Source organism: Dermochelys coriacea, chromosome 9 (genome assembly GCF_009764565.3).
Source record: "Dermochelys coriacea isolate rDerCor1 chromosome 9, rDerCor1.pri.v4, whole genome shotgun sequence".
NCBI lineage: Eukaryota > Metazoa > Chordata > Testudines > Dermochelyidae > Dermochelys > Dermochelys coriacea.
The window spans coordinates 82,050,231-82,073,033 of record NC_050076.1 but is presented as its reverse complement, the minus strand read 5'-3'; the positions used below and the strand labels follow the sequence as shown (position 1 = coordinate 82,073,033).

The 22,803-nt window shown below is 44.3% G+C and overlaps 1 protein-coding gene across 7 annotated transcripts in view; it reads right to left on the bottom strand.

Moving 5' to 3' along the window:
• The window catches only part of MTMR8 (myotubularin related protein 8), a 179,801-nt gene that overhangs the window by 33,366 nt on the left and 123,632 nt on the right, over positions 1-22,803 (bottom strand). For 3 of the 7 annotated variants that reach the window (XM_043493100.1, XM_043493099.1, XM_038415416.2), the window contains exon 1: positions 6,552-6,677. The exons of 1 other annotated variant lie outside the window; for it this stretch is intronic. In XM_043493100.1, coding sequence (XP_043349035.1) covers positions 6,552-6,575 — 24 coding nt within the window. In that variant the 5' untranslated portion in view covers positions 6,576-6,677. Of the gene's footprint in view, positions 1-2,286; positions 2,306-3,178; positions 3,241-6,551; positions 6,741-22,803 lie in introns of those variants that run through there. 3 more of the 7 variants (XM_043493101.1, XM_038415413.2, XM_043493102.1) reach the window with 3 other exon arrangements.

Below are 22,803 nucleotides of genomic sequence, written 5' to 3'. Positions count from 1 at the left end.
AAAGATAGAATCTTTCAAGGCTATTCACCCCAAATGATTAATTTTTGACAGGCAACTAACATTTTAGATCTCTCTTTATCAAGCATTATGGTAATTGGTGAAAGGCAGGCAAGTATATTTTGTGCCTGAGATGGTCATAAAAGTTTGCCATTTTTCAAGCTTGTAGAGATATTTTAAGATTTAAGAAAGGACAGGAAGGAAAAAATGCTGCAAGTGTAACATGACCAAGTTAATATTGTGGTAGAAAGAGCCCTCTGGAATTTCCTATACTTCTGGATGCTTGATTTCTCAATTCTAAGATTGCATTCATGTTGGTTTTTGCACTTAGTTTGCAGAGTATGTAGTTTCTTAAAGAGAAGTACTAATAACTGTCTATATAGCAGAGTTCTTAAATGTGAACACCCATTTTTCTAAGTCACACTATGATAACCCCATAGAGTCAATAGAAAATTACAATGCTGTGAAAAATGTGAACTTATGCTTAAAGTTTAAAATTACTGAACTGATTTTCTTCAGGCTCATATCCTTCTTCGATGAGTAGTTAAAATAATTTTGTTTTAGCAGATGAGCAAAAAATAGTGCAAAAAATTAGTTGGAATGTATATAGGAAGCATTTCTCTCTTTCACACCCCGCCCCCAATAAAAACCAAAAGTAAAAAATCACCATTGGACTGAGAGAAAGCATGGAACATTTCAGGCCAAAAAGAAATGTAAGATAATTCTAAGCAACCGCAAGGGGAGGATAAGAACACAAGCCTCATTTCAACATTATACATTTTTAAATCTATAGCAATAAGCACTATAGTGGCCCTTTATCAGTCCAATAAGGAATAGCTGAATGGACATTAAAGTGCCTAGTGCAAGCGTACTTAATTATCCTTATCAATACATACTAGACCTAGTGTTTAATACATTTTATAAACAAAAAGAGTAAAAAAATTGATAACTTTACTGAAAGGGCCACACCAATGAACTAACAGCTGGCAGGATATGCTTACCAAGCAAACGTAACACGTCACTTGCAAGATTACCCACTGTTCTGAAAATTATTTATATTTTGTTTTATTAAGTTGCCCTCTGATTTCAGCCACACACACACACACACACCAGTGTGGTGGAGCATTCTGGAACACGACAGAGTTAAAAGGTACAAGAGCCCTACTCTAACCACTTCATGGACCAGTATCCTGGAAAAATTCCACTTGCTACAACCAGCTATACTGGGGAAGTGTCACATGTCAGTGACTGAAAATACACAACAGCTGTTAGTGATATCTTAAACAAATGTGCAGATGTTCAAAAATATGCATTCTTTAAATGAAGGCAAAGACACAGAACATTAATTGGAAGAAAATTATGTTTTAAGCTTGAATCGATCCTGTCAAAACATACCAGGCTGAAAGTAGAGCTAGTCAAAAGTAATGCCTTTTTATTTTTTGGTATTTTCTGTTTTCAATTAAAACCCAAAAAATCCCATGAAATTTTTTTTTTTTATGAAAATTAAAATGTTTACCTTAGATTATTTTTGTGGGAAATAAATACATTTCCCAAACAGCTCTATTTGACTGTGTCTAGGTCTGAAGTTCTAGTCACAATGACTACAACATGGGAAACAGCAGTTCAAGCTCGTCCACAATATCCTACCAATGTGACTCAATTTTCATCTTAGACTTTGTCTACACTGCTTATCACAGCAGTACAGCTGTGCCACTGTAAGGTTTCCCATGTAGCTGCTCTTTGCCAGCAAAAGAGAGCTCTCCTGCCAGAAAAATAAAACCACCCTAACAAGCAGCGGAAGTTTTGTCCACTTTTAATTGGTAAAAGCTTGTGTCTGTCTGGAGTGGGGAGGAGGTTTTCACATCCCTGACAGACAAAAGTTTTACCAACAGAAGTGCTAGTGTAGACATAACCTAAATGGATCACCTATAAAACTGTAAAGCATCAATTAGCACCAATCACTGAGGCCATGGTGCACATCAGTTAGAACTTGATTGATGTAGTTAAATTTACTTCTTTTAGGTCACCAAATAGCTAGGTGACAACTTTGTTACTACAAACTTGAGTTCAATTTAAACAAGTGAACTACCCAGTTGCCAATCCTCAAGTCATCCCAAAATGAACAGTTTAAATAAATAAAGAATAAAATAAAAAAAAATAACCAACCATAACTTGTGGTCACTAATGACCTAAATAAGATGGGGGTTGTTTTTAAAAAAATCAATATATTCCCCCTTCTTTTAAACATAAGCAAAATACTTCTAGGGACATTTCATAAACATTACTCACCTTAAAAGAAGTTAGAAGATAGCAACATCACATATTTTAGAGCAGCCTGAGAAACTAATTTATAATTAGCCTCCTCTCCCCAAACTCTGATCAGCTCCAGTAGCTCAGCATTGCTCCAAGCAGGGGATTATTTGCTCTGTGGAGTAGGCATTGTCACCTGGCCAGATAAGTGAGCACTTCCCAAGAAAACAGGAAGGGGAGTTTCAAAATTCCCGGGGCTTTACAGGGGAGGGGCGGATGTCTGTTTACCTAGTGTCAGAGCAGCAGAGCTGCTGGCCAGAGTGGTCACCTAGGCACTGTGGGATATCCTGCAGAGGTTAAAAGTTCTATAAACAGGAAGAATATGTCTTTGTTTGTACATCACCAAAAAAGCATCACTGATAAGAGCTGCATGCTTCTCATGGAGATGGTTTTCTTTCTGTGATGAAACTCCAAGTTTCACTGCAAAAAGTCACAGGCAAGCGTAGACACTCCCACGGTTTTTGCGCAAAAATAAAGGACTCTCTCTCTACTTTAAATGGCAAGTATAGACATACCCCAAGTAACACACAGTGTCAGATAACAAGTACTGTTCATGTGTAGCAAAAACCAAAATTCTAAAGCAAAAAAAAAAATATACACAATGCTCACGCCAGTCCACAAACAAAGCCACTAACATAGCTTTTGATGTAACGAAAAGAAGTTCTTGTTTAAACACATTGGAGACTACAACAAAATCAAACTAGTTAGTCTAGTTGTCTGAATCCAAGACACTTGGTAGTTCTCAACCATAACTCATCTGTTTGTCCAACACATCAAAACAACTCAAGAGCCAATGAAAAAATCCTGGGTAAGGATACCAACCTCATCCCTAAAAAACTGAAAATTTAAAGAGCAAGACATTTCATCTCACCTTGAATCACATGTTCATTAGTATTTTTAAAAGCATCTGCTCTCAAGGAAGCAACTTCAGACCTTGAAAGTAGCAATAAAATACACTTAAAAGATCAGCAAAAACACCTGTGGGCACACAGCATCCCATCATCTAGTGCAAATGAAACTTTCATTATGGGTTTTATTTTAAAGATCACAACAGAAAAGTGCAGTAAGCACAGATTATAAGCACCATGCTCAAGTTAGCACATATGTAACTCAAGAGCAAATAGATACTCTGACCTCATAATTAAACAATAAAACCATCACACAGAAAATCATGTTCTTTATACCAAGGGTTTAAGCCCCCACACATCCTACTAATATGAGCCCTCCAGATTGCAATTTAAGATCTGTTAACCCTTCATGTTATTTTATGCATTCATAGGACATCCATCAATGTAGTACTCGGGTACAATTTTGACCAGCAAACAAGAATTCACAGAAGTAGAGGACATATAGAGATCTTTATATCATATACAATATACAATCTTTATTATTTTTACTAGACTAGTAACAGGGAATCTTGACTGATTTCTGATAGAGAATTTTCACTGTTGCTACTAGGTATCTGTCACAGCCCTGGTAAGAAAAATGGGGCGCGTCAAAAAACAGAAGCTTCAGAACCCCAAATCTATAGTCCAGGCCCAAGGATGGAAATGATCAGACCTGGGACTAAAAGCAACTGAGAAGAAGAGAAGTGGAAAAGCTGTTTTAGGGAGACTGTCAGAAAGAAGATAGCTGGAGTGGGGGGGGGGGAAGTGAGAGAATAGTTTAGAGCATTTTAGGGAACAGATTTCAGAGTAGCAGCCATGTAAGTCTGTATTCGCAAAAAGAAAAGGAGTACTTGTGGCACCTTAGAGACTAAAACTTATCGGAGCATAAGCTTTCATGAGCTACAGCTCACTTCATCAGATGCATTCCGACAATGAAGTGAGCTGTAGCTCACGAAAGCTTATGCTCAAATAAATTTGTTAGTCTCTAAGGTGCCACAAGTACTCCTTTTCTTTTTAGGGAACAGAGATTGGGAACAACAGAGAAAGGTTTTAAGAGGCTGGGAAACAGGGTTTTGGAGTCTAAGGAGAGGATGAGAGGTTTTCAGGGACACTGAGGAAGCTGTAGGGGGAAGAACAGTTTCAGATATATTTGAAAAGCAGGGAGAGCACTTTGTAAGCCAGGGGCTGGCAGCCCGAGGGGATGGAGGGGAAGCGGGGCAGGAGGCAGGGAGAGAAGCAGCAGAGCCCTAGGGGACGGAGGAGTACTGGGGAAGCCGGGAGAGGTGGTTGAAGACAGGGAGGAGAGTGGGAGTGGGGAGCCAGACGGGGTAGGGGAGCACTGGGAAAGCAGAGGTAGGGGGCAGAAGCTGAGTTGGGGGGTACTGGGGAAGCAGAAGTAGGGGGCAGAAGCCGGGTTGGGGGACGCTGGGGAAGCCGGGGGGCAGGAATGGGGGGGAAGCAGAGGTAGGGGGCAGAAGCTGGGTTGGGGGGCGCTGGGGAAGCCGGGGGGCAGAAATGGGGGGCAGGGAAAGCAGAGGTGGGGGCAGAAGCCGGGTTGGGGGGCGTGGGAAAGCCGGGGGGCAGGAATGGGGGGGCGGGGAAAGCAGAGGTGGGGGCAGAAGCTGGGTTGGGGGACGCTGGGGAAGCCAGGGGGGCAGGAATGACGGGTGGGGAAAGCAGAGGTGGGGGCAGAAGCCAGGTTGGGGGGCGCTGGGGAAGCCAGGGGGCAGGAATGGGGGGTGGGGAAAGCAGAGGGGCAGGAATGAGGGGCAGGGAAAGCAGAGGTGGGGGCAGAAGCCGGGTTGGGGGGCGCTGGGGAAGCTGGGGGGCAGGAATGGGGGGCGGGGAAAGCAGAGGTGGGGGCAGAAGCCGGGTTGGGGGGCGCTGGGGAAGCTGGGGGGCAGAAATAGGGGGCGGGGAAAGCAGAGGTGGGGGCAGAAGCCGGGTTGGGGGGCGCTGGGGAAGCCGGGGGGCAGGAATAGGGGGCGGGGAAAGCAGAGGTGGGGGCAGAAGCCGGGTTGGGGGGCGCTAGGGAACCCGGGGGGCAGGAATAGGGGGCGGGGAAAGCAGAGGTAGGGGGCAGAAGCCGGGTTGGGGGGCGCTGGGGAAGCCGGGGGGCAGGAATGGGGGGCGGGGAAAGCAGAGGTAGGGGGCAGAAGCCGGGTTGGGGGGCGCTGGGGAAGCCGGGGGGCAGGAATGGGGGGCGGGGAAAGCAGAGGTGGGGGCAGAAGCCGGGTTGGGGGGCGCTGGGGAAGCCGGGGGGCAGGAATGGGGGGCGGGGAAAGCAGAGGTAGGGGGCAGAAGCCGGGTTGGGGGCGCTAGGGAACCCGGGGGGCAGGAATGGGGGGCGGGGAAAGCAGAGGTAGGGGGCAGAAGCCGGGTTGGGGGGCGCTAGGGAACCCGGGGGGCAGGAATGGGGGGCGGGGAAAGCAGAGGTGGGGGCAGAAGCCGGGTTGGGGGGCGCTGGGGAAGCCGGGGGGCAGGAATGGGGGGCAGGGAAAGCAGAGGTAAGGGGCAGAAGCCGGGTTGGGGGGCGCTAGGGAACCCGGGGGGCAGGAATGGGGGGCGGGGAAAGCAGAGGTAGGGGGCAGAAGCCGGGTTGGGGGGCGCTGGGGAAGCCGGGGGGCAGGAATGGGGGGCGGGGAAAGCAGAGGTAGGGGGCAGAAGCCGGGTTGGGGGGCGCTGGGGAAGCCGGGGGGCAGGAATGGGGGGCGGGGAAAGCAGAGGTAGGGGGCAGAAGCCGGGTTGGGGGGCGCTAGGGAACCCGGGGGGCAGGAATAGGGGGCGGGGAAAGCAGAGGTGGGGGCAGAAGCCGGGTTGGGGGGCGCTGGGGAAGCCGGGGGGCAGGAATGGGGGGCGGGGAAAGCAGAGGTGGGGGCAGAAGCCGGGTTGGGGGGCGCTGGGGAAGCCGGGGGGCAGGAATGGGGGGCGGGGAAAGCAGAGGTGGGGGCAGAAGCCGGGTTGGGGGGCGCTGGGGAAGCCGGGGGGCAGAAATGGGGGGCAGGGAAAGCAGAGGTGGGGGCAGAAGCCGGGTTGGGGGGCGCTAGGGAACCCGGGGGGCAGGAATAGGGGGCGGGGAAAGCAGAGGTGGGGGCAGAAGCCGGGTTGGGGGGCGCTGGGGAAGCCGGGGGGCAGGAATGGGGGGCGGGGAAAGCAGAGGTGGGGGCAGAAGCCGGGTTGGGGGGCGCTGGGGAAGCCGGGGGGCAGGAATGGGGGGCGGGGAAAGCAGAGGTAGGGGGCAGAAGCCGGGTTGGGGGGCGTGGGGAAGCCGGGGGCGGGCAGGTAGCGCGGACAGGGCCTGTATCGGCGCAGTCCCCGGAGGGGGCGGGACGCTGCCACTGGAGCCGGCTGTCCTACCTTCGGGGTGGTGATGTGCTCCATGGCCCCGGCCGGACCTGCCCGCTCCCCTCCTCACTCGGGAGCCACCATGGGTCACAACCCCGCCGCCTCCTCCGCCATCTGCACAGGCCCGGTCCCGCCCCTCCCGCTCAAACACCGCGAGAGTCCGTCGCGAATCCGGCATGAAGCCTATGCCGCCATCTTGGCAGAGGGCAACTTGCCCATACATGTGGGTCTGGGGGCCCATGACACAAGCTGTAGGGGTTAGGCCAAAGGGGCCTAGAGTCTAGACTAGAGGGGACCCCGGCGAGGCCAGAGAGGTCTGGGCAGAGACATAGCTAGGGCTACAAGGAGGGCTAACAGCGCCCATGACTTTAGAGCAGTTCTAAAGGAATCCTGTGATGGCCTCAGTGGCCATTTTAAACAGGGGCTCCAGCCCTCCATGTGGTAGAGATGGGGCTGCCAACCCTCCAGGATTGGCCTGGAGTCTCCAGGAATTAAAGGTTTCAGAGTAGGAGCCGTGTTAGTCTGTATTCCCGAAAAGAAAAGGAGGACTTGTGGCACCTTAGAGACTAACAAATTTATTTGAGCATAAGCTTTCGTGAGCTACAGCTCACTTCATCGGATGCATTCGGTGGAAAATACAGAGGGGAGATTGATATACACACACAGAGAACATGCATTTTGGGATGTATAAGTAGGGGCATTGCCATCCGATTGAGGGATGTGATTGTTCCCCTCTCTTCGACATTGGTGAGGCCTCATCTGGAGTACTGTGTCCAGTTTTGGGCCCCACACTACAAGAAGGATGAGGAAAAATTGGAAAGCGTCCAGCAGAGAGCAACAAAAATGATTAGGGGACTGGAACACATGACTTACGAGGAGAGGCTGAGGGAACTGGGATTGTTTAGTCTTCAGAAGAGAAGAATGAGGGGGGATTCGATAGCTGCTTTCAACTACCTGAAAGGGGGTTCCAAAGAGGATGGATCTAGACTGTTCTCAGTGGTGGCAGATGACAGAACAAGAAGTAATGGCCTCAAGTTGCAGTGGGGGAGGTTTAGGTTGGATATTAAGAAAAAAATTTTCATTAGGAGGGTGGTGAAACACTGGAATGCATTAACTAGGGAGGTGGTGGAATCTCCTTCCTTAGAAGTTTTTAAGGTCAGGCTTGACAAAGCCCTGGCTGGGATGCTTTAGTTGGGGATTGGTCCTGCTTTGAGTAGGGGGTTGGACTAGATGACCTCCTGAGGTCCCTTCCAACCCTGATATTCTGTGAGTCTATGAAACAATGGGTGTTCTTCCCCCCTCCCCCACTCTCCTGCTGGTAACAGCTCATCTTAAGTGATCACTCTCGTTACAGTGTGTATGGTAACAGCCATTGTTTCATGTTCTCTGTGTGTGTATATCAATCTCTCCTCTGTATTTTCCACCAAATGCATCCGATGAAGTGAGCTGTAGCTCACGAAAGCTTATGCTCAAATAAATTTGTTAGTCTCTAAGGTGCCACAAGTCCTCCTTTTCTTTTTTCAGGAATTAAAGATTAATCTGTAATTAAAAATTATATCATGTGAGGAAATCTCCAGGAATACAGCCAACCAAAGTTGGCAGCCTTAGGTAGAGTACAGCTGAAAATCAGGCACCCTTGACGCCACAGTCAGGAGTCCATGTGTTATTGTTGCTAAAGTCTTGTGCCAGTCTCATGGGTTTTGTTAGCACTCAGGATTGGCAGTATTGCAACAAGGCCATGTCTAGAGAAGTCTATACAAGGGCCCAGGCCAGATGGGCTGGTACAACCTTTGTTATGTCTTAAATTAAGCATTTTGTATCCCTTTGCCCTGCATTTAAACCCTTGCTATTCCCGCTGTCATGATGTTGCTACAGCACTGCCTGTTTTTAAGTTATTTATAAAGCTGTTTTTCATTGTTACTCAGGGCATTGTTTTAAGGTGGTTTTTTTTTTTAAAGCTGTATTTAGGATTTTATTTCACACAGATACAATTCTTCAAGATGCAAGGCCACATCAGCATACCCCAGTCTAATAGCAATCATTACCTGGCTTGACAAACAGAAATGGATATGTTTATGACCAATATTAATATTTGCAATTCTGTAGCTAAAATGCGGTGAGCAGATTTCATCCTTCACAGACTTTGTTTATTTAAGAGCATTCCAGAAAGAGAATTAGTAGGGAACCAAAGGAATCTCTACAAAGAATCACTACAAAATCCAGATGTTAGATTGACAGATGTTTTCCTGGAGGTCTCTTAGTTAAAAATCTCAATCACTATTTCAGTTATGGTTTCCAACAGTAGTGAAAGTTGGATGCTCAAAGGAAGATATAAAAACCCATAATTCACTTAACTGTCCCACACTATGTTTGTAGGATTTCTTTTTGACCCCCCTTTAGTGCTCATATTCATCCCTGAAGAAAGAAGCTCAAAGTCCTTATAAACTTACCTTAGTTAGTGGCACTACAGAGCCTGCTTTGGTTTATATGTGTCATTTTTTAAATTTAGTAAGCTATTTGCCTTAATATTCTACAGCAGCAAATTTCACAGATTAATTATATACTTCATTTTAAAAATTTCTTTTACCTGTTTTTACATTTGTTTCCTTTTAAATTCATAGCATGTAGCCTTCTTGCTCTCTTAGATAATCAGACTTGACACTGGAGAACCACTGTGATTACCATTCACCCTGTGCTGCCTCCATAATCAGTATTCATGATACCTTGCAAACTCAAAGACAGTGAAGTTTTCCCAGGAGTGTTCCTAGTAAGGCAAAACCACATTGAGTTGCCTGAGAAGTTACTTCAGGAAGAATTCATAGTATATAACCTTGTATCTATCCTACATTTCCTGAAATGGTTACATCAAGTGTGAAATTAGCAACTCTTCCGATGAATGAGCCAGCTGAGTTGAAAGATTTAGAAGCAAAAAACTTTAGGTTTTTGTTTGTTTGTTTTGTTTTTTGTTATTGTTGGGTTTTGGTTTTTTATGCACCTTTGGAAAGTGGGTAAAGGACTGAATTTTTCTACTTCCTCACAGCTTTTACTATGCATGAATCTAAGTCAAAGGAGAAATGCTGAAATACCATATAATTTTCCAGTTTCTCTGACAAGAGGCCAGGACTTTCCTGACTAAAACAGATGGGAACCCACGCAATTGTAATCTACCTGATTTATCTGGCAACCTTGCTGTGAGAGGTGTGGGGTAGGGGAAGGTGAGCATACTGATGTTCCAACAAGGAAAATACATTAAGCCAAATTAATCTCTGGTGTAATTTCCTTGGCTTCAATGATGAATGTGAACCATTATCTCCCATCTCCTCTTGCTTCTCTGGGTTTTGGAAATGGTGCTGTAGATCAATCCAAATCTAGTTTTGCTTTACCCAATCCTGAGCTTTGCGGTGGTGTTATCTTTTATCATTATTAATAATAAACATTTGTACTAATGCCACTTAAATTCTGCAACCAGGCTGGTCCCTATTGTGCTAGGTACTCTACAAAAACATATAATAAATTTCAGTCTCTGTCCCAAGAAGTTTACCTAAAAGATGAGACGTTACAAGGGAATGAGACACACAAGCAGACGGGGATGTGTAGCTGAGGAAATAGGTTACAAATATCACAGAATGGGCATGTTTCTTAGCCAGTCAGCAGCAGTTATCACATCTCACCACCTGCCTATTCATTATCAGGTTGTAGAAGTGAGTTTGGGGGAAGGATTTATAGGAGGAAAAAGTGATGGCTTTATGAATTCTCACTGGGACCTTTTTCCCACTAGTGTGTAGTGGCATGGGAAAAAACACAAAGATGGCTGATCATGGCTGACATCACTGGCAAAACGAGATGAGGAGAAGGAGGAGATTACAGTGTCAACGTGTGAGATGATCAGGGATTAGACAAAATATTATCTTGACACAGTGACTCGCCTGTGGCTTCGCTAGTTTGCTAGAAAGCCAGGCTTTCAAGGAGTTGATCAAATTCATTGCTGAGGTAAGGCTGAGCTATGTTTCTTAAGATTAACCTGAGATCTAATCTGCACTAAATCCATCATAGCACTGGCTCACTAAGAAGGAATAATGTGGATGTTGAGATGAACTGGAGGCATGATCATGAAAGAAATAGTTGGAGTTTCAGGGTGCCTGCCAGAAAAGTTATTTTTAGAACAAGAGTTATGCTTAGTGGAGGCCTCCTGGTTCCAAGCAGGGCCATCGTGCTGTTGGAGCAAAGGGAGATATGCCACCTCAATATATCCTCCATCAGTGAAGGGCTGCAATATCACAGTAGAACAGAAATCATTTTAAGGTGTGTCTAAGGGTCCAGTCCTGCACACACTTAAAATCAATTGCAAAACTAGCTTCAATGGGTGTTTTGCCTGGGGAAGGCTGTCATATATACCCTAAATAATTGAGCCTCATGATCCAGTGAGATAAGTACTATAACTCCCATTTTACAGATGGGGAAACCAAGACCGAGCAGCTAAGTGACTTGGCCATGGCCACAGAGAGAGTCAGTATCAGAATCACGATTAGACCTTCTTGATAGCCAGTCCTGTGCTCAGACCATAGCATCTTCAAACACAAATCCTTCTCTTCTCCCTTACGGCTTCATTCACGCTTTGTGCTGTGAAATCGCCATTGCACGCTATTTGCATCCTAGGAAAGACCTGAAAAGTCTTCATATGGGACTAATATTTTTATTTTAATCCTGCATTTCACATTATTAATCCTTGACTTCCACAGAGTTACAACAGGGATGAATTTGGCCTTAAGTATAGATCAAGCTAATCTTTCCTAGGAGTCTTTATGTTTGCATTTTTTGAATAATTGAAGTGGTTTTCTATGGCCATTCCACATTCTGGCATTCAGTCTGACTATCTTTGTTTTAATATGGGGGTAAGCTTGGAATTAATTTGGCTACAGTATGTTACTCTCCAGTGAAATGCCTGTAACCTCATTTTCAATGTACATGCCCATACTTTGGAAATCTTACAAGCAAAAGCTAAGCTTTGCTACATACACTAGCCAAATGCCCATTAGTATAACAGTTAGGTTTGGGGTAATTGGACCAGTTACATTTTGTGCAGGAGACACTCAGGAAGCATTTTATGATGCCATTTTTATGGAGTACAAACAAAGAGGGTAGTTTTCAGACATCTATTTCTTCAGACTCCTGTAAAGCATATCCAAGTAGCTGCTGACAAAAGGGGCCTGATTTAACACTGGTAGCAGGAGCAAGTTGCCAAAAATACTGACATCAAGACAATGTGCTTAGATGGGATTAAAGAAACAATTTTAGAGAAAATGCTCTGAGTGCTGAGGAGATGCTGGGTTCTGTAGTTTTGCAAGTGAACAGAACATTGCAAAAACTGCTCTTGCTGTGAAACAAAATTCCCCAGCTAATTGATTCTGCCTGGTTGATCCTGGTATTGCAGCCACATGCATTTTTGAAATGCCATTCTGAAAGACACTCGTTTCAGAAATGAACCAAGTGCATGAAACATGATCTGTACTAACAATATGACACACTTTGTGTATTTAGGAGCCAACTTCATTACAGGTGCAATAACAGTTAATTCAATGGAATGGCTAGGATTGCCAGGTGTCTGGTTTTTGACCAGAATGCCCGTTCGAAAAGGGACCCTGGTGGCTCTGGTCAACACTGCTGATTGGGCCACTAAAAGTCCGGTTAGCAGCAAAGCAAAACTCAGGCAGGCTCCCTGCCTACCCTGGCTCTGCACAATTCCTGGACGTGACCAGCATGTCTCTGCAGCCCCTAGGTGCAGGGGCCAGGGAGACTCCACATGCTGCCTTCGCCGTGAGAGGCAGGCAGCACACAGAGCCGCCTGGCCGCACCTCCACAAAGGGGCCGCAGGGACATGCCTGCCACTTCTGGGAGCCGCATAAGGTAAGCACTCCCTGGGGTCGGCACTCTGATCTCTCTCTCATACCCCAATCCCCTGTTCCATTCCTGAGCCCCTTCCCACAACCCAACTCCCTTCCAGAGCCCACACCTCACCCTGCACTCTGAACCCAGCCCCAACCCCAGCCCGGAGCCCCCTCCTACACCCCAAACCCCTATCCCCAGTCCCACCTCAGAGCCCACATATCCCAGCTGGAGCCCTCACCCCCTCCTGCACCCCAACCCCCTGCCCCAGCCTGAAGCCCCTTCCCACACTCTGAACCCCTCAGCCCCATCCCCCAGCCCAGAGCCTTCTCCTCCACCCCAGAGCTCGCACCCGCAGTCAGTGCCCACACCCCCTTCTGCACCCAACCCCCTTGCCCAAGCCCAGTGAAAATGAGCAAGGGTGGGTGAGAGCGAGTGAGGAGGGATGGAGTGAGCAGGGGTGGAGCCATGGAGATGGGGCGGGGCAGGGGAAGGGGAAGGGCTTCCGGGAAGGGTGGGGCGGGGCAAGGGTGTTCAGTTTTCTGCAATCAGAAAGTTGGCAACCCTAGGAATCGCACCAGGGATGAATTTGGCCTTAGATTTTTTTCCCCACTTTAATGACACTCAAGAAATAGCTGTCTTTCCAGGAGATTTAAGTGCCTTAGGGGACCAAAGTAATCTGGATTTTTTTCCTCATATTTTAGGATTTTGATTGTCACAGATATATTCTTACATAGCTTCCCAGAGGAGAAATTTGTTTAAAAGGAAGTAGCCCAATCCAGGAAACCTGAGGCCACCCAGGAGCATGAAGGTAGAGCTGGGTATAAATTCCTGCAAATGCTGTGACCTCAGGCGTTCCCATTATTCTAAAGGGATCTTTGGTGGAAGCAAGTTTTAAAAATACATGAGCTTTAACAGGTGCCAGAGCTCTGTTTTGATGAGGCTTTGTATGATTTCAGGGCAGCCCTCCACAAAAGACACCTATTGCTATTTAACTTCTGGGAATCTTCTAAAGAAAAGCCCCCCCACCCCCCGGTGCCCCTGAAGCTTTAAGTGGATCAGTAGTGTGAAGAAAACCTTGCAATGTTTGTCCCTCTTTTTGCTGGCTGGCCACTTCCTTAGTACAAGATGGCCACGTCAATTGCAGTGGCTCCAAAGACCTTCTACTGGCTGATGGGACTGAGATTCTGATTTTCATAGATGAAGTCTCGTGACATTAAGGGTTACCTTTTCTAAAACATGATGCTGGGTTGTAGGTCACTTCTTATTAATTTAAGGAGTCACACATCTAATATAGCATGCTCTGCTTATCTGAGATTTTATCCCTAAAGTCACTCAATAATTGTGCTGTTTAAATAGATCCTATGCAGGCCCGACTCCCACTTTCAAACTGTTTTACTCTGCAGAAGAGGTTGCAAATGCAGACAAATGCGCAACACGCAAACTGCATGAAAAGAAAAGGAGTACTTGTGGCACCTTAGAGACTAACAAATTTGTCATTTGACATTTGTCCAAATGCATCCGATGAAGTGAGCTGTAGCTCACGAAAGCTTATGCTCTAATAAATTTGTTAGTCTCTAAGGTGCCACAAGTACTCCTTTTCTTTTTGCGAATACAGACTAACACGGCTGCTACTCTGAAACCTGCATGAAAAGACCATCCCTTTGCTAAATGCAGCATGATCAAATAGGAAGGCTCAGGTGTCCATGGTATTTTTAGACTCCCCAGTTGCTTCTCTTCAGACTGATAATCTGCTAGACATGCTGTGATGGGGCTGTGGCACAGCACCTCCAACCTGCTCAGATTCAGAGGATTTTCAGCTAAATAAGGCATCACTTGCAGATACTGAAAATCACTAAGAGCTATCAGGGAGGAAAATGTTCAGATGAGTGTATTTATTTTTATAGCTGCTGTGGCTAGACATTTGTAATGGAAAGAAAACAAAAGACATTAACAGCCACTCAGATGAAATCTCCCAGTACTTGATCCACTTCCAGCAGAGTTTAGGAAGCTAATTGGTGAACCTTTTGTTTGTGATCTGTTTTTATCTAGTTTGTTGCACTTGGAGCTAAGTGAATAATTTTATAATGGATAGTTTATTCAGTGAAGTTTCTTCCCTTTTCCTATGAAGATCTGCAAATAGATTGTGATTTTCTTAGGTTCATTGGTTATTCAAAATTATTCCATAAAATTTTCAAAAAGGTGTTTAACTCTGTGTTTTACTAATCAAAATTTTAGCTGTGTTGCTTAGTTGTGAATTGTCAGACCCTCAGAACAGTTATTCTGGCTCAGATAAATGATCCATCTAGCCGAGTATCCTGTCTCTGACAGTGGCCAGTGTCAGATGTTTCAGAGGGATTGAAGAGAACAGGGAAATTATCGAGTGATCCATCCCTGTCCTCCAGCTTTTGGCAGTTGGAGGTTTAGGGACACCCAGAGCATTGGCTTGTGTACCTGCCCATCCTGGCTAGTAGCCACTGATGGACCTGTCCTCCATGAACTTATCTAATTCTTTTTTGAATCCAGTCAGACGTTTGGTCTTCTCAACTTTCCAAGGCAATGAGTTCCACAATTGCTGTGTGAAGAAGTATGTCCTTTTGTTTGTTTAAACCGGCTGCCTATTAATTTCATTAAGTGACCCCTACCTAGTTCTTGTGTTATGTGAAGTGGTCAATAACATTTCCCTATTCACTTTTTCCACACTGTTCATGATTCTATAGACCTCTATCATATCCCCCCCTTAGTAGTCTCTTTTCTAAGATGAACAGTCCCAATCTTTTTAATCACTCCTCATATATAAGTTGTTTCATAACCCTAATCATTTTAATTGCCTTTTTCAGCACCTTTTCCAATTCTAATAGATATTTCTGATATCCCATATGTTACATGGTATTTTTTCTATTTCCTGAATAGATTCACTCTCCAGGAGCATTATCAGGCACGCTTATATGAAATGCACTCTTTGCAAACATTCAAGCTACTAAAACTCAGTTTCAGGAACGTTCATGGAATGGAAATGGAAAAGAAGTTTGAGGAAGGCCAGAGTGCACACATTTATGATTTCAAACAAATTTCTGCAGAAAATGTTTTGCAATGGTTTCCCACCTCTAAGTTTGCAAACCCCACAGATCATGGATTTTCCCTGGGGATGCCCATCTATCCTCTTTGGTCCCTATGGCTTTGGTGGGGTTTATGTATATATGGTTTTCTTGGAACCCTTCCTTAAAGGAGATTCCATAGTGCAGAGGGACTCTGCTCTCATTAACTTCTGAATGAATTTCCTGTGAGTTAAGAGATGATTTGTGTTCCTTTTGGCACTGCCATTGATTGCACTCGGGTAGGTAAGGGTTGAATTTGGCTCACAATTTTTAGTTATATCTGAAAACAGAGAGGTAACACTTATGGGTAAAGGACTCTTCAGAGCCTTTTACAGCAGTGGATAAAGGAGATCATGTTGCATTGGACCTAAAACAAGTAGGCACTTCCATATTGATCTGGCTGGTCACTCTTCGTGATTTTTCTCTAGCATAAATGACCATCTAACCAAAGAGAAGAGGTACAGTGCTTAAGAAACAGGATGTTGTAGATGTCTCAAATACCACAGCTTTTTTTCAATATCAACAAGCTTTACACTCATAAGCTGCTTATTCCAATAAACAAAACTGTGACCTAAAAGAGTTTGTCAGCAGTGGCAGTTTTATTATTAACTTTATTTTTCATTGGGTGAATATGGAGTTGTACTTTTTCCAAAGGCAGGACTCAATCCACAGTAACAAAGGATGGATTATCTGCCTCTTGGCAAACTACTGAAACTTATCAAAGTGAATTCTGATGTGAGTTTAAGGAAGCTATTGAAAACATGCCAAAGATTGCACTGTATCGTGAAGAGGTGTGGGTATTGAAATGCAGTATTATATTAGAACACTGGCATCATTTGGAGAACTGAGTCAGAGACTCTTTGGCGAAGGTACAGAAGGGGACATAATTCAGGACTACAGCCAAACACTAGCTTTATGTGGCTGGAAAAAGAATTTCCTCTAGGGTTTTGCCCTGCCACATTCAGATAATTGGTCTTTCTTTTTCTGTAATGAAGCTTAAATTCCAGAATGGTTTACAGGTGTGGTATTTTCTCTAGTGGGAGTGCTACCAGAGGCTCAGACCTCATCCTGAGATGAACAAGAGGACTGCTGGAGATGGCAGCTTGTTAAAGACTAAATCAAGGGGGATTTCTCTTGTGCCTACAATGCAAAAGGCACTATGGAACTGTTGTATACTAGACTCCAAACTCTCTCTCTCTCTCTGTTGTGCATATCTGTGAACCTGGCTCTGTTTACTAGTTACACTTGTAGCCATCATTACTCACATTTCATTTCCCATTGTAAACAAAGAGAATTATAGGCTATAGTTTACCCATTTTTTCCCCTTCAGTTGGCTGCATAAATTTCTCTCTCTCTCTCTCTCTTTTTTTTTTAAGTGATTGATTATTTCATTGGCAAATGATGTGTTTGCCCAGGGAGCCTTATTGAGTAGAAGCATTTCATTGTTACAGAAGACACCTTAGGGCACAAAGATAAACAACTGCAGGTTAGTTATCATCAACACTGGGCGGTATGCTCAGAACACATGAAGTGACGTAAAATACTGTGCTGTATAGTCAAGATATGAAAGTGACATAGTATGATGTTGGAGTCCTAGGTGCATAGTTCCCTTCCCCTCCCAGGCAGCTGTGCATAAAGGGCACAATCCTGCTTCTACTGAACTCATGGCAAAGTTCAAAGAAAGAAGAATCCGAATTATACTTGTTTTGTCTTGCGTCTCACAGGCCATTCAGCAGATATGATCTCTCCGGTGGGGTCTCTGGTCTTCATGAGTCAGTCACCAGAATGCCACATGCTCCTATTCCTGCATGCAACATTTCTTAAAGATACATGGTCAGATTTGATGCCACATTTCCAGGAGGCACAGCGCAGAACCTTTATGCCCCCTTTATGTCCTCCCACTCTGGGATGCTGCAGGGGCCAAAACTGCCCACAACATCATTTAGGCAGGGTAGGGGGCTGCTCTAAGGTGCACATTTAAAAGGGGGACAAATTCCCCTAGAGGCACGGAAAACCCCCCCATTCCTCACCTATCCATCCCACCCCTCATCACACACTTCATTTTTAATACTGAATTGCAGCCACTAAACAACAAGCCTATGGAGGATTGTACAGAACAAAATAGGACTAGATCCCAAGTGGGGTAGGGCTTACCTGAATATCAACACATACCACCCTGCTATTTATCATTCTGGTACTTGGATTATATTTTTAGAAAAATCAGAACTGTTGATCACTTCCCATATTAAATACTTCAAGAGAGTGCAAACATGGCCATGCCAGTTGTTATCCCACATTAATGGAGGCAATGTAAGGAGGAGGTAAAGCATCTGACTAGGCAAGTGTAAGAAAACACTGTCAAAGTATAATGACAGGTTTCAGAGTAGCAGCCGTGTTAGTCTGTAGTCAAATTTGTTAGTCTCTAAGGTGCCACAAGTACTCCTTTTCTTATTGTCAAAGTAGACACATAAAGCCAAATTCCCCTCTCCTGAGGTTATTGGCAATATGAAAGCGGAATTTGCCCTGACACTTGAAGCTAGAATCTTTCTTCACTCTACTTTATAAATCTGTGGAACTACAACTTTGCAATGCTGGTGAGATCATAGACTTTCTAGAAGAAGCCAGAGACCATTATGAGGTCTTGGAAAGCAGAATACAGCTAGCACTCAGACCTTAATTATCTTTTTATAGATCAGGTGCCCATATTCGATCCAGTACTGCAAGCAAATGCTTCCCTGTTGGTCTTCACTGCAGATATTCTTCATTCTGTTTTCTCTGTTTCATTGCCTTTTGTGAACCTGAGCTAGATCTTTAAATACCAAAGCCATTCAATTTCCCATCTGCAAAGGATGCAAGAAAGTCTGCTGCTTGCCTTTAATTTTCCTGGACAGAGCACGTTGCCCTTTGACTTAAAGGATATAGGCAAATCTGCAAGATTTAATTAAAAAATAAAAGGATGTAGCAGAGCAATGGAAAAAAATTACCTTTTAGCCCATGGGCGAGGGCTTTTTAATAACTAAAAATAATAAAATGTGCGTGGGGGTGGGGACTAATAAAGTCTATTGTTCATAGGAACTAAAACTGGTTTCTTGTTTTAGTCAAAGTGTAGGTTTTATAAAAGAAAGGGAAATTTATCACATACTTGTTTCATTCAATTCTGTCACTCTCCATGGGCCCAAAAGAGGAGCAGGTATCAGGGCTGACTGTAGCAGTTTAAAAAAAAAATGAATCAAGCAAAGAACAGTCCTGTTTAAAAGGCAATTCTAGCCCTCTGCTAAGTACATCAGATACGGTGCAATGTATGCCAAACCCTCCTTGGGGAACTGAATTCACTGGAGAAACAGTAGGAGGAATTTGGCTATTTCAGAAATAAAGCTGAACTGGGAGGCAAAAATAATCCACAAGCCCTAAATCCTCTTACCAAGATGACCAAAATAGTTTGTGACACTGATAGTTTTGCTTCCCTTTTCCTGAGATCCATTCAGTTTGTGCATTAACCAGGCCTTCTCCTTTTTCTGCCCCTTATTTGTGAAGTGTGTAACCAACTCCCTGATAGCCTTTCCTCCCCACTCTCTAGTACCAGGGAGATCTTGAGCATAGGAGAAAATCTGCCGCTTTGTGGCTCTGCATAACTGTTTCAATATCATCTAATTCTGAGACTTCCACCTGCAGAGAGAACTCAATATTTCTCATTCAATGATATTTTTGGTAACTTTTGTAATTTTTCTGCCAATAATTCTGTATTTTGGAGCAATACAAATGATGACCATGATCCTGCAAAGTCATCAACCTATCCAGAGCCCTATGTCTGTGCAAAATCCCATGTATTTCAGTGGGACACTTCCAAGACTGCTCAGGATTATCTCTTTACAGGATCAAGGGTGGTTTGTTCTAAGGACCGTTCTCCATTGCAGTTTCTCCAATACCACTTGTGTCATCTCATGGACAATATCCTGTACAACTGAATCCATATAATTTATATTGAGCTCCCCCTCAAGCTGTAGGTGGGGTCCTGTTACTGGTATATTATATTTTCTCTTTCCATTCTTCCTCTTCCAAATGGAAATCAAAAGCTTTCCCCTTTCTTATCTGTATAAATTATTTTGTTAATTTTATTCAGATTGTGTACATTTTTATATATTCCATCTATAATCCTGTTCCATTGAGAATCCAGGAATGAAATTGTCTAAGTCAATTAATCTTTTATTTATTTATTTATATATTTCATGGCAAAGCTACATAACTGAACAAGTAGAAAGGGCGATTATGAAGTTTTCCCAGTTTCTTATGTTATGATCTTTTGTAAAAAATTCTCCATCCTCAAAGCAGGTTCTGTAACAATTTGTGCTGCTTTCCAAATTATTTAAACCCTCAGAAGCAAAAAAATGTAAGTTCAGTAATTAGAGTAAATGGAGTTGCCTTATTTTATATTACCAATTAGTCAAGTCCATCTCTCCAATGTTGCCATAATAAAGGGAGTGTTTAAGGCCCCCCCAGTCTTGCAACTGTCAGTATGCGAGTGGACTGCTGCATCTGGACAGAGACCAATTCCTGTTCATCCACATGCAGTTAATGGCAGGATCAGGGTTTAAGTGTGTATTTCCCAGTCTTGGCCTCTGGAGGAGAATAGGAAGACTTAATTTGGGCCGTCTCTTTTTCCATCTGAATCTCACAAAAATTCTGTTTTCCATTATTCCAAGCCTCTCAGTAATAGCTAGCCTTTTTTGAGGGTAACTGTACAATATTATTTTTAATTTGAGGGTTATTAAAGGCCTGCAATAATTGAACCTCAGGCTTTCCTAGCTTTATAAAAAAAAATTGGATAACTTTATTGAGAGCATATAGAAATGGTGAAAGACATGAGGCAGCCAGTTCATACATATAGTAAATCATCTACCTACCCAAGTTGCATAGATTTATTTCAGGGTCTGGTTTCTCTTGGAATTTTTGCAGTCAAGGAGAGATGTTAGCCCTGTGAAGTGAATCTAGAGTCTCCTGAGTTCAGTTGCATGTTCTCCTGCTATTTAGCTGTGTAATCACTTTGTGTAAGTCACTTATCTTCTGTGTTCATCAGTTTTCTTGTCTGTAAAAGGGGGATAAATTATCATTACCTACATCTGAAAGGAAGGACAGAGATTTGAGTGGGGCATGGGATAGCCCAAGATTAACCTAGCTAGAGGAGCCCAGAATTTTAAGGCTAACACTGCCTGTAGCAATCCTGACAGGTTTCAGAGTAGCAGCCGTGTTAGTCTGTATTCGCAAAAAGAAAAGGAGGACTTGTGGCACCTTAGAGACTAACAAATTTATTAGAGCATAAGCTTTTGTGAGCTACAGCTCAGTTCATCGGATGCATTTGGTGGAAAATTTTCCACCAAATGCATCCGATGAAGTAAGCTGTAGCTCACGAAAGCTTATGCTCTAATAAATTTGTTAGTCTCTAAGGTGCCACAAGTCCTCCTTTTCTTGTAGCAATCCTGTTATTTTTGTTTATGAGAATAATTTCTTACCTTCTTTTTACTCTCCAACTATATATTTGTTTTTTACTGTGCATTCTTGCAAATTTTATCACTTGATTGATTTTGGTCATAGGACCCCAAACCAGACTTACTTGGGGAGCGAGGGGAAGAAAATCAGATTACAAAGATTGGACAATTGCATGTTAGTGTAGGCCTGTGTTTGAGTGATGATTTAATGTGTGTGAGGCTGAGTTGCCATCCAGTTTGTACAATCACTAACTAGGATTCCACAGAGACTACCAGATATGTCAGTATTAAGGTTGACCAATAACCCATATGTTACAGTCTGGAAGTCAATAAATACAACAGTTCTTCTGATTCACTGTACATATCAAACTTCATCCATCTTGCATGGAATTACAGGCAAAGCATTGGACATTATACTGTAGGAAACAATCCTACTCTGGAAGGGAAATAACCTAATAGGCCTTTCTGTCTGTAGTTTTCCTGACTGTACGATGTGATTCTATTTTATTGATCCCTATCTTCTGCCATGCCCAAGAAGGAGTGTGCTTTAAATCAACCTTTGCACTTCCCTAATCCTGGGCTGGTTGTGCTCCAACCAGTCCCCCACTGCAAGTTAGAGTAGCCTGAAGGGTGCTGTAAATTGCCTCAGCTACCAACTGCCCCAAAAGGACCATCATGACAGCAAGGCTTGACACAGGGAAACCTCAGCCATGCTCTAGCAGGAGGAGGTAGTATAGGAACCACTACAACAGCTCTAAAATTGGGTGATCTTTTTCTGGCTACTCTGGCTTTCGGGCTACCCTGCTTACACCACAAAGCAACCTTAATGCAGGGTGAAATTGGACCATTAGGGTTACCTATTCCTCTGTCCTTTGATTTCCCTTTGTCCTGTCATGTCTGCCACCCTGGGTCCCATTATGTGAGACAAATTATCAGTGATATGTTTTTATTTAGTAAAACTGCAGGAAGTTCCAAGTTCAGTTTATCCACCTGAGTTGAAATAAGGACGTGGCAAGATTTGGTTTTCAAACACCCGATGTTCATGTTAGAAACATCCTTGGAGTTATTAGCAATACAGTCAAATGTTGTGCTCTATGTCACAGTAAGGCAACGTGCAAATTGCCCCAACGCAGCTCTGCCAATACAATTCCATCCTGATCTGCAACAACTCTTATTCCAGTCCCGAGGCTCAACAGTGCATTTTAGTCCTGACCTACAACATCATCTGCTACTGCAGCCAGGACTTCTCCTGTTTAGTCTGCCAACTGTTGATGAACTGTTCCAATTTACTGACACTTTTATGTTTTGGGAAAACATCAACTGAGACTCAAAACTTAGTTTCCATGTGACCTATGTGGCTATGCCTCATTTAAACTGTGTCACCCATAGATTAAAAATGATTCTTTAGGACCATGATACCAGTTATCTCTGCCATTTCTCCCTATCTCATACCCTGGTAGATTGTCTATAAAGCAGTTATAGTGTGATCATATTTCCCAAAGGGAAAACGGGACACTGTGCCGGGCTAGCGTGAGCCCTCCCCATCCCCCCACATGGGGCTGGCCCGAGCCGCTCACTCAAGCCCCCTCCGTAAACCAGCTGCTCACTCAAGCAGCCTCCCCCTTTCCCCCCCCCTCCGGTCCCAGCGCACAGTGGTAGCTTAGCTCCCTCCCCAATGCAGGGTTGGCGTTGCTGCTTGCCCAAGCCCTGTGTGAGCCCAGCCTCCCACCCCTGCACGGAGCTGGCATCACTGCTCACCCCCATGGACATTCCTCTGCATCCCACTGATCAAGTTGGCAA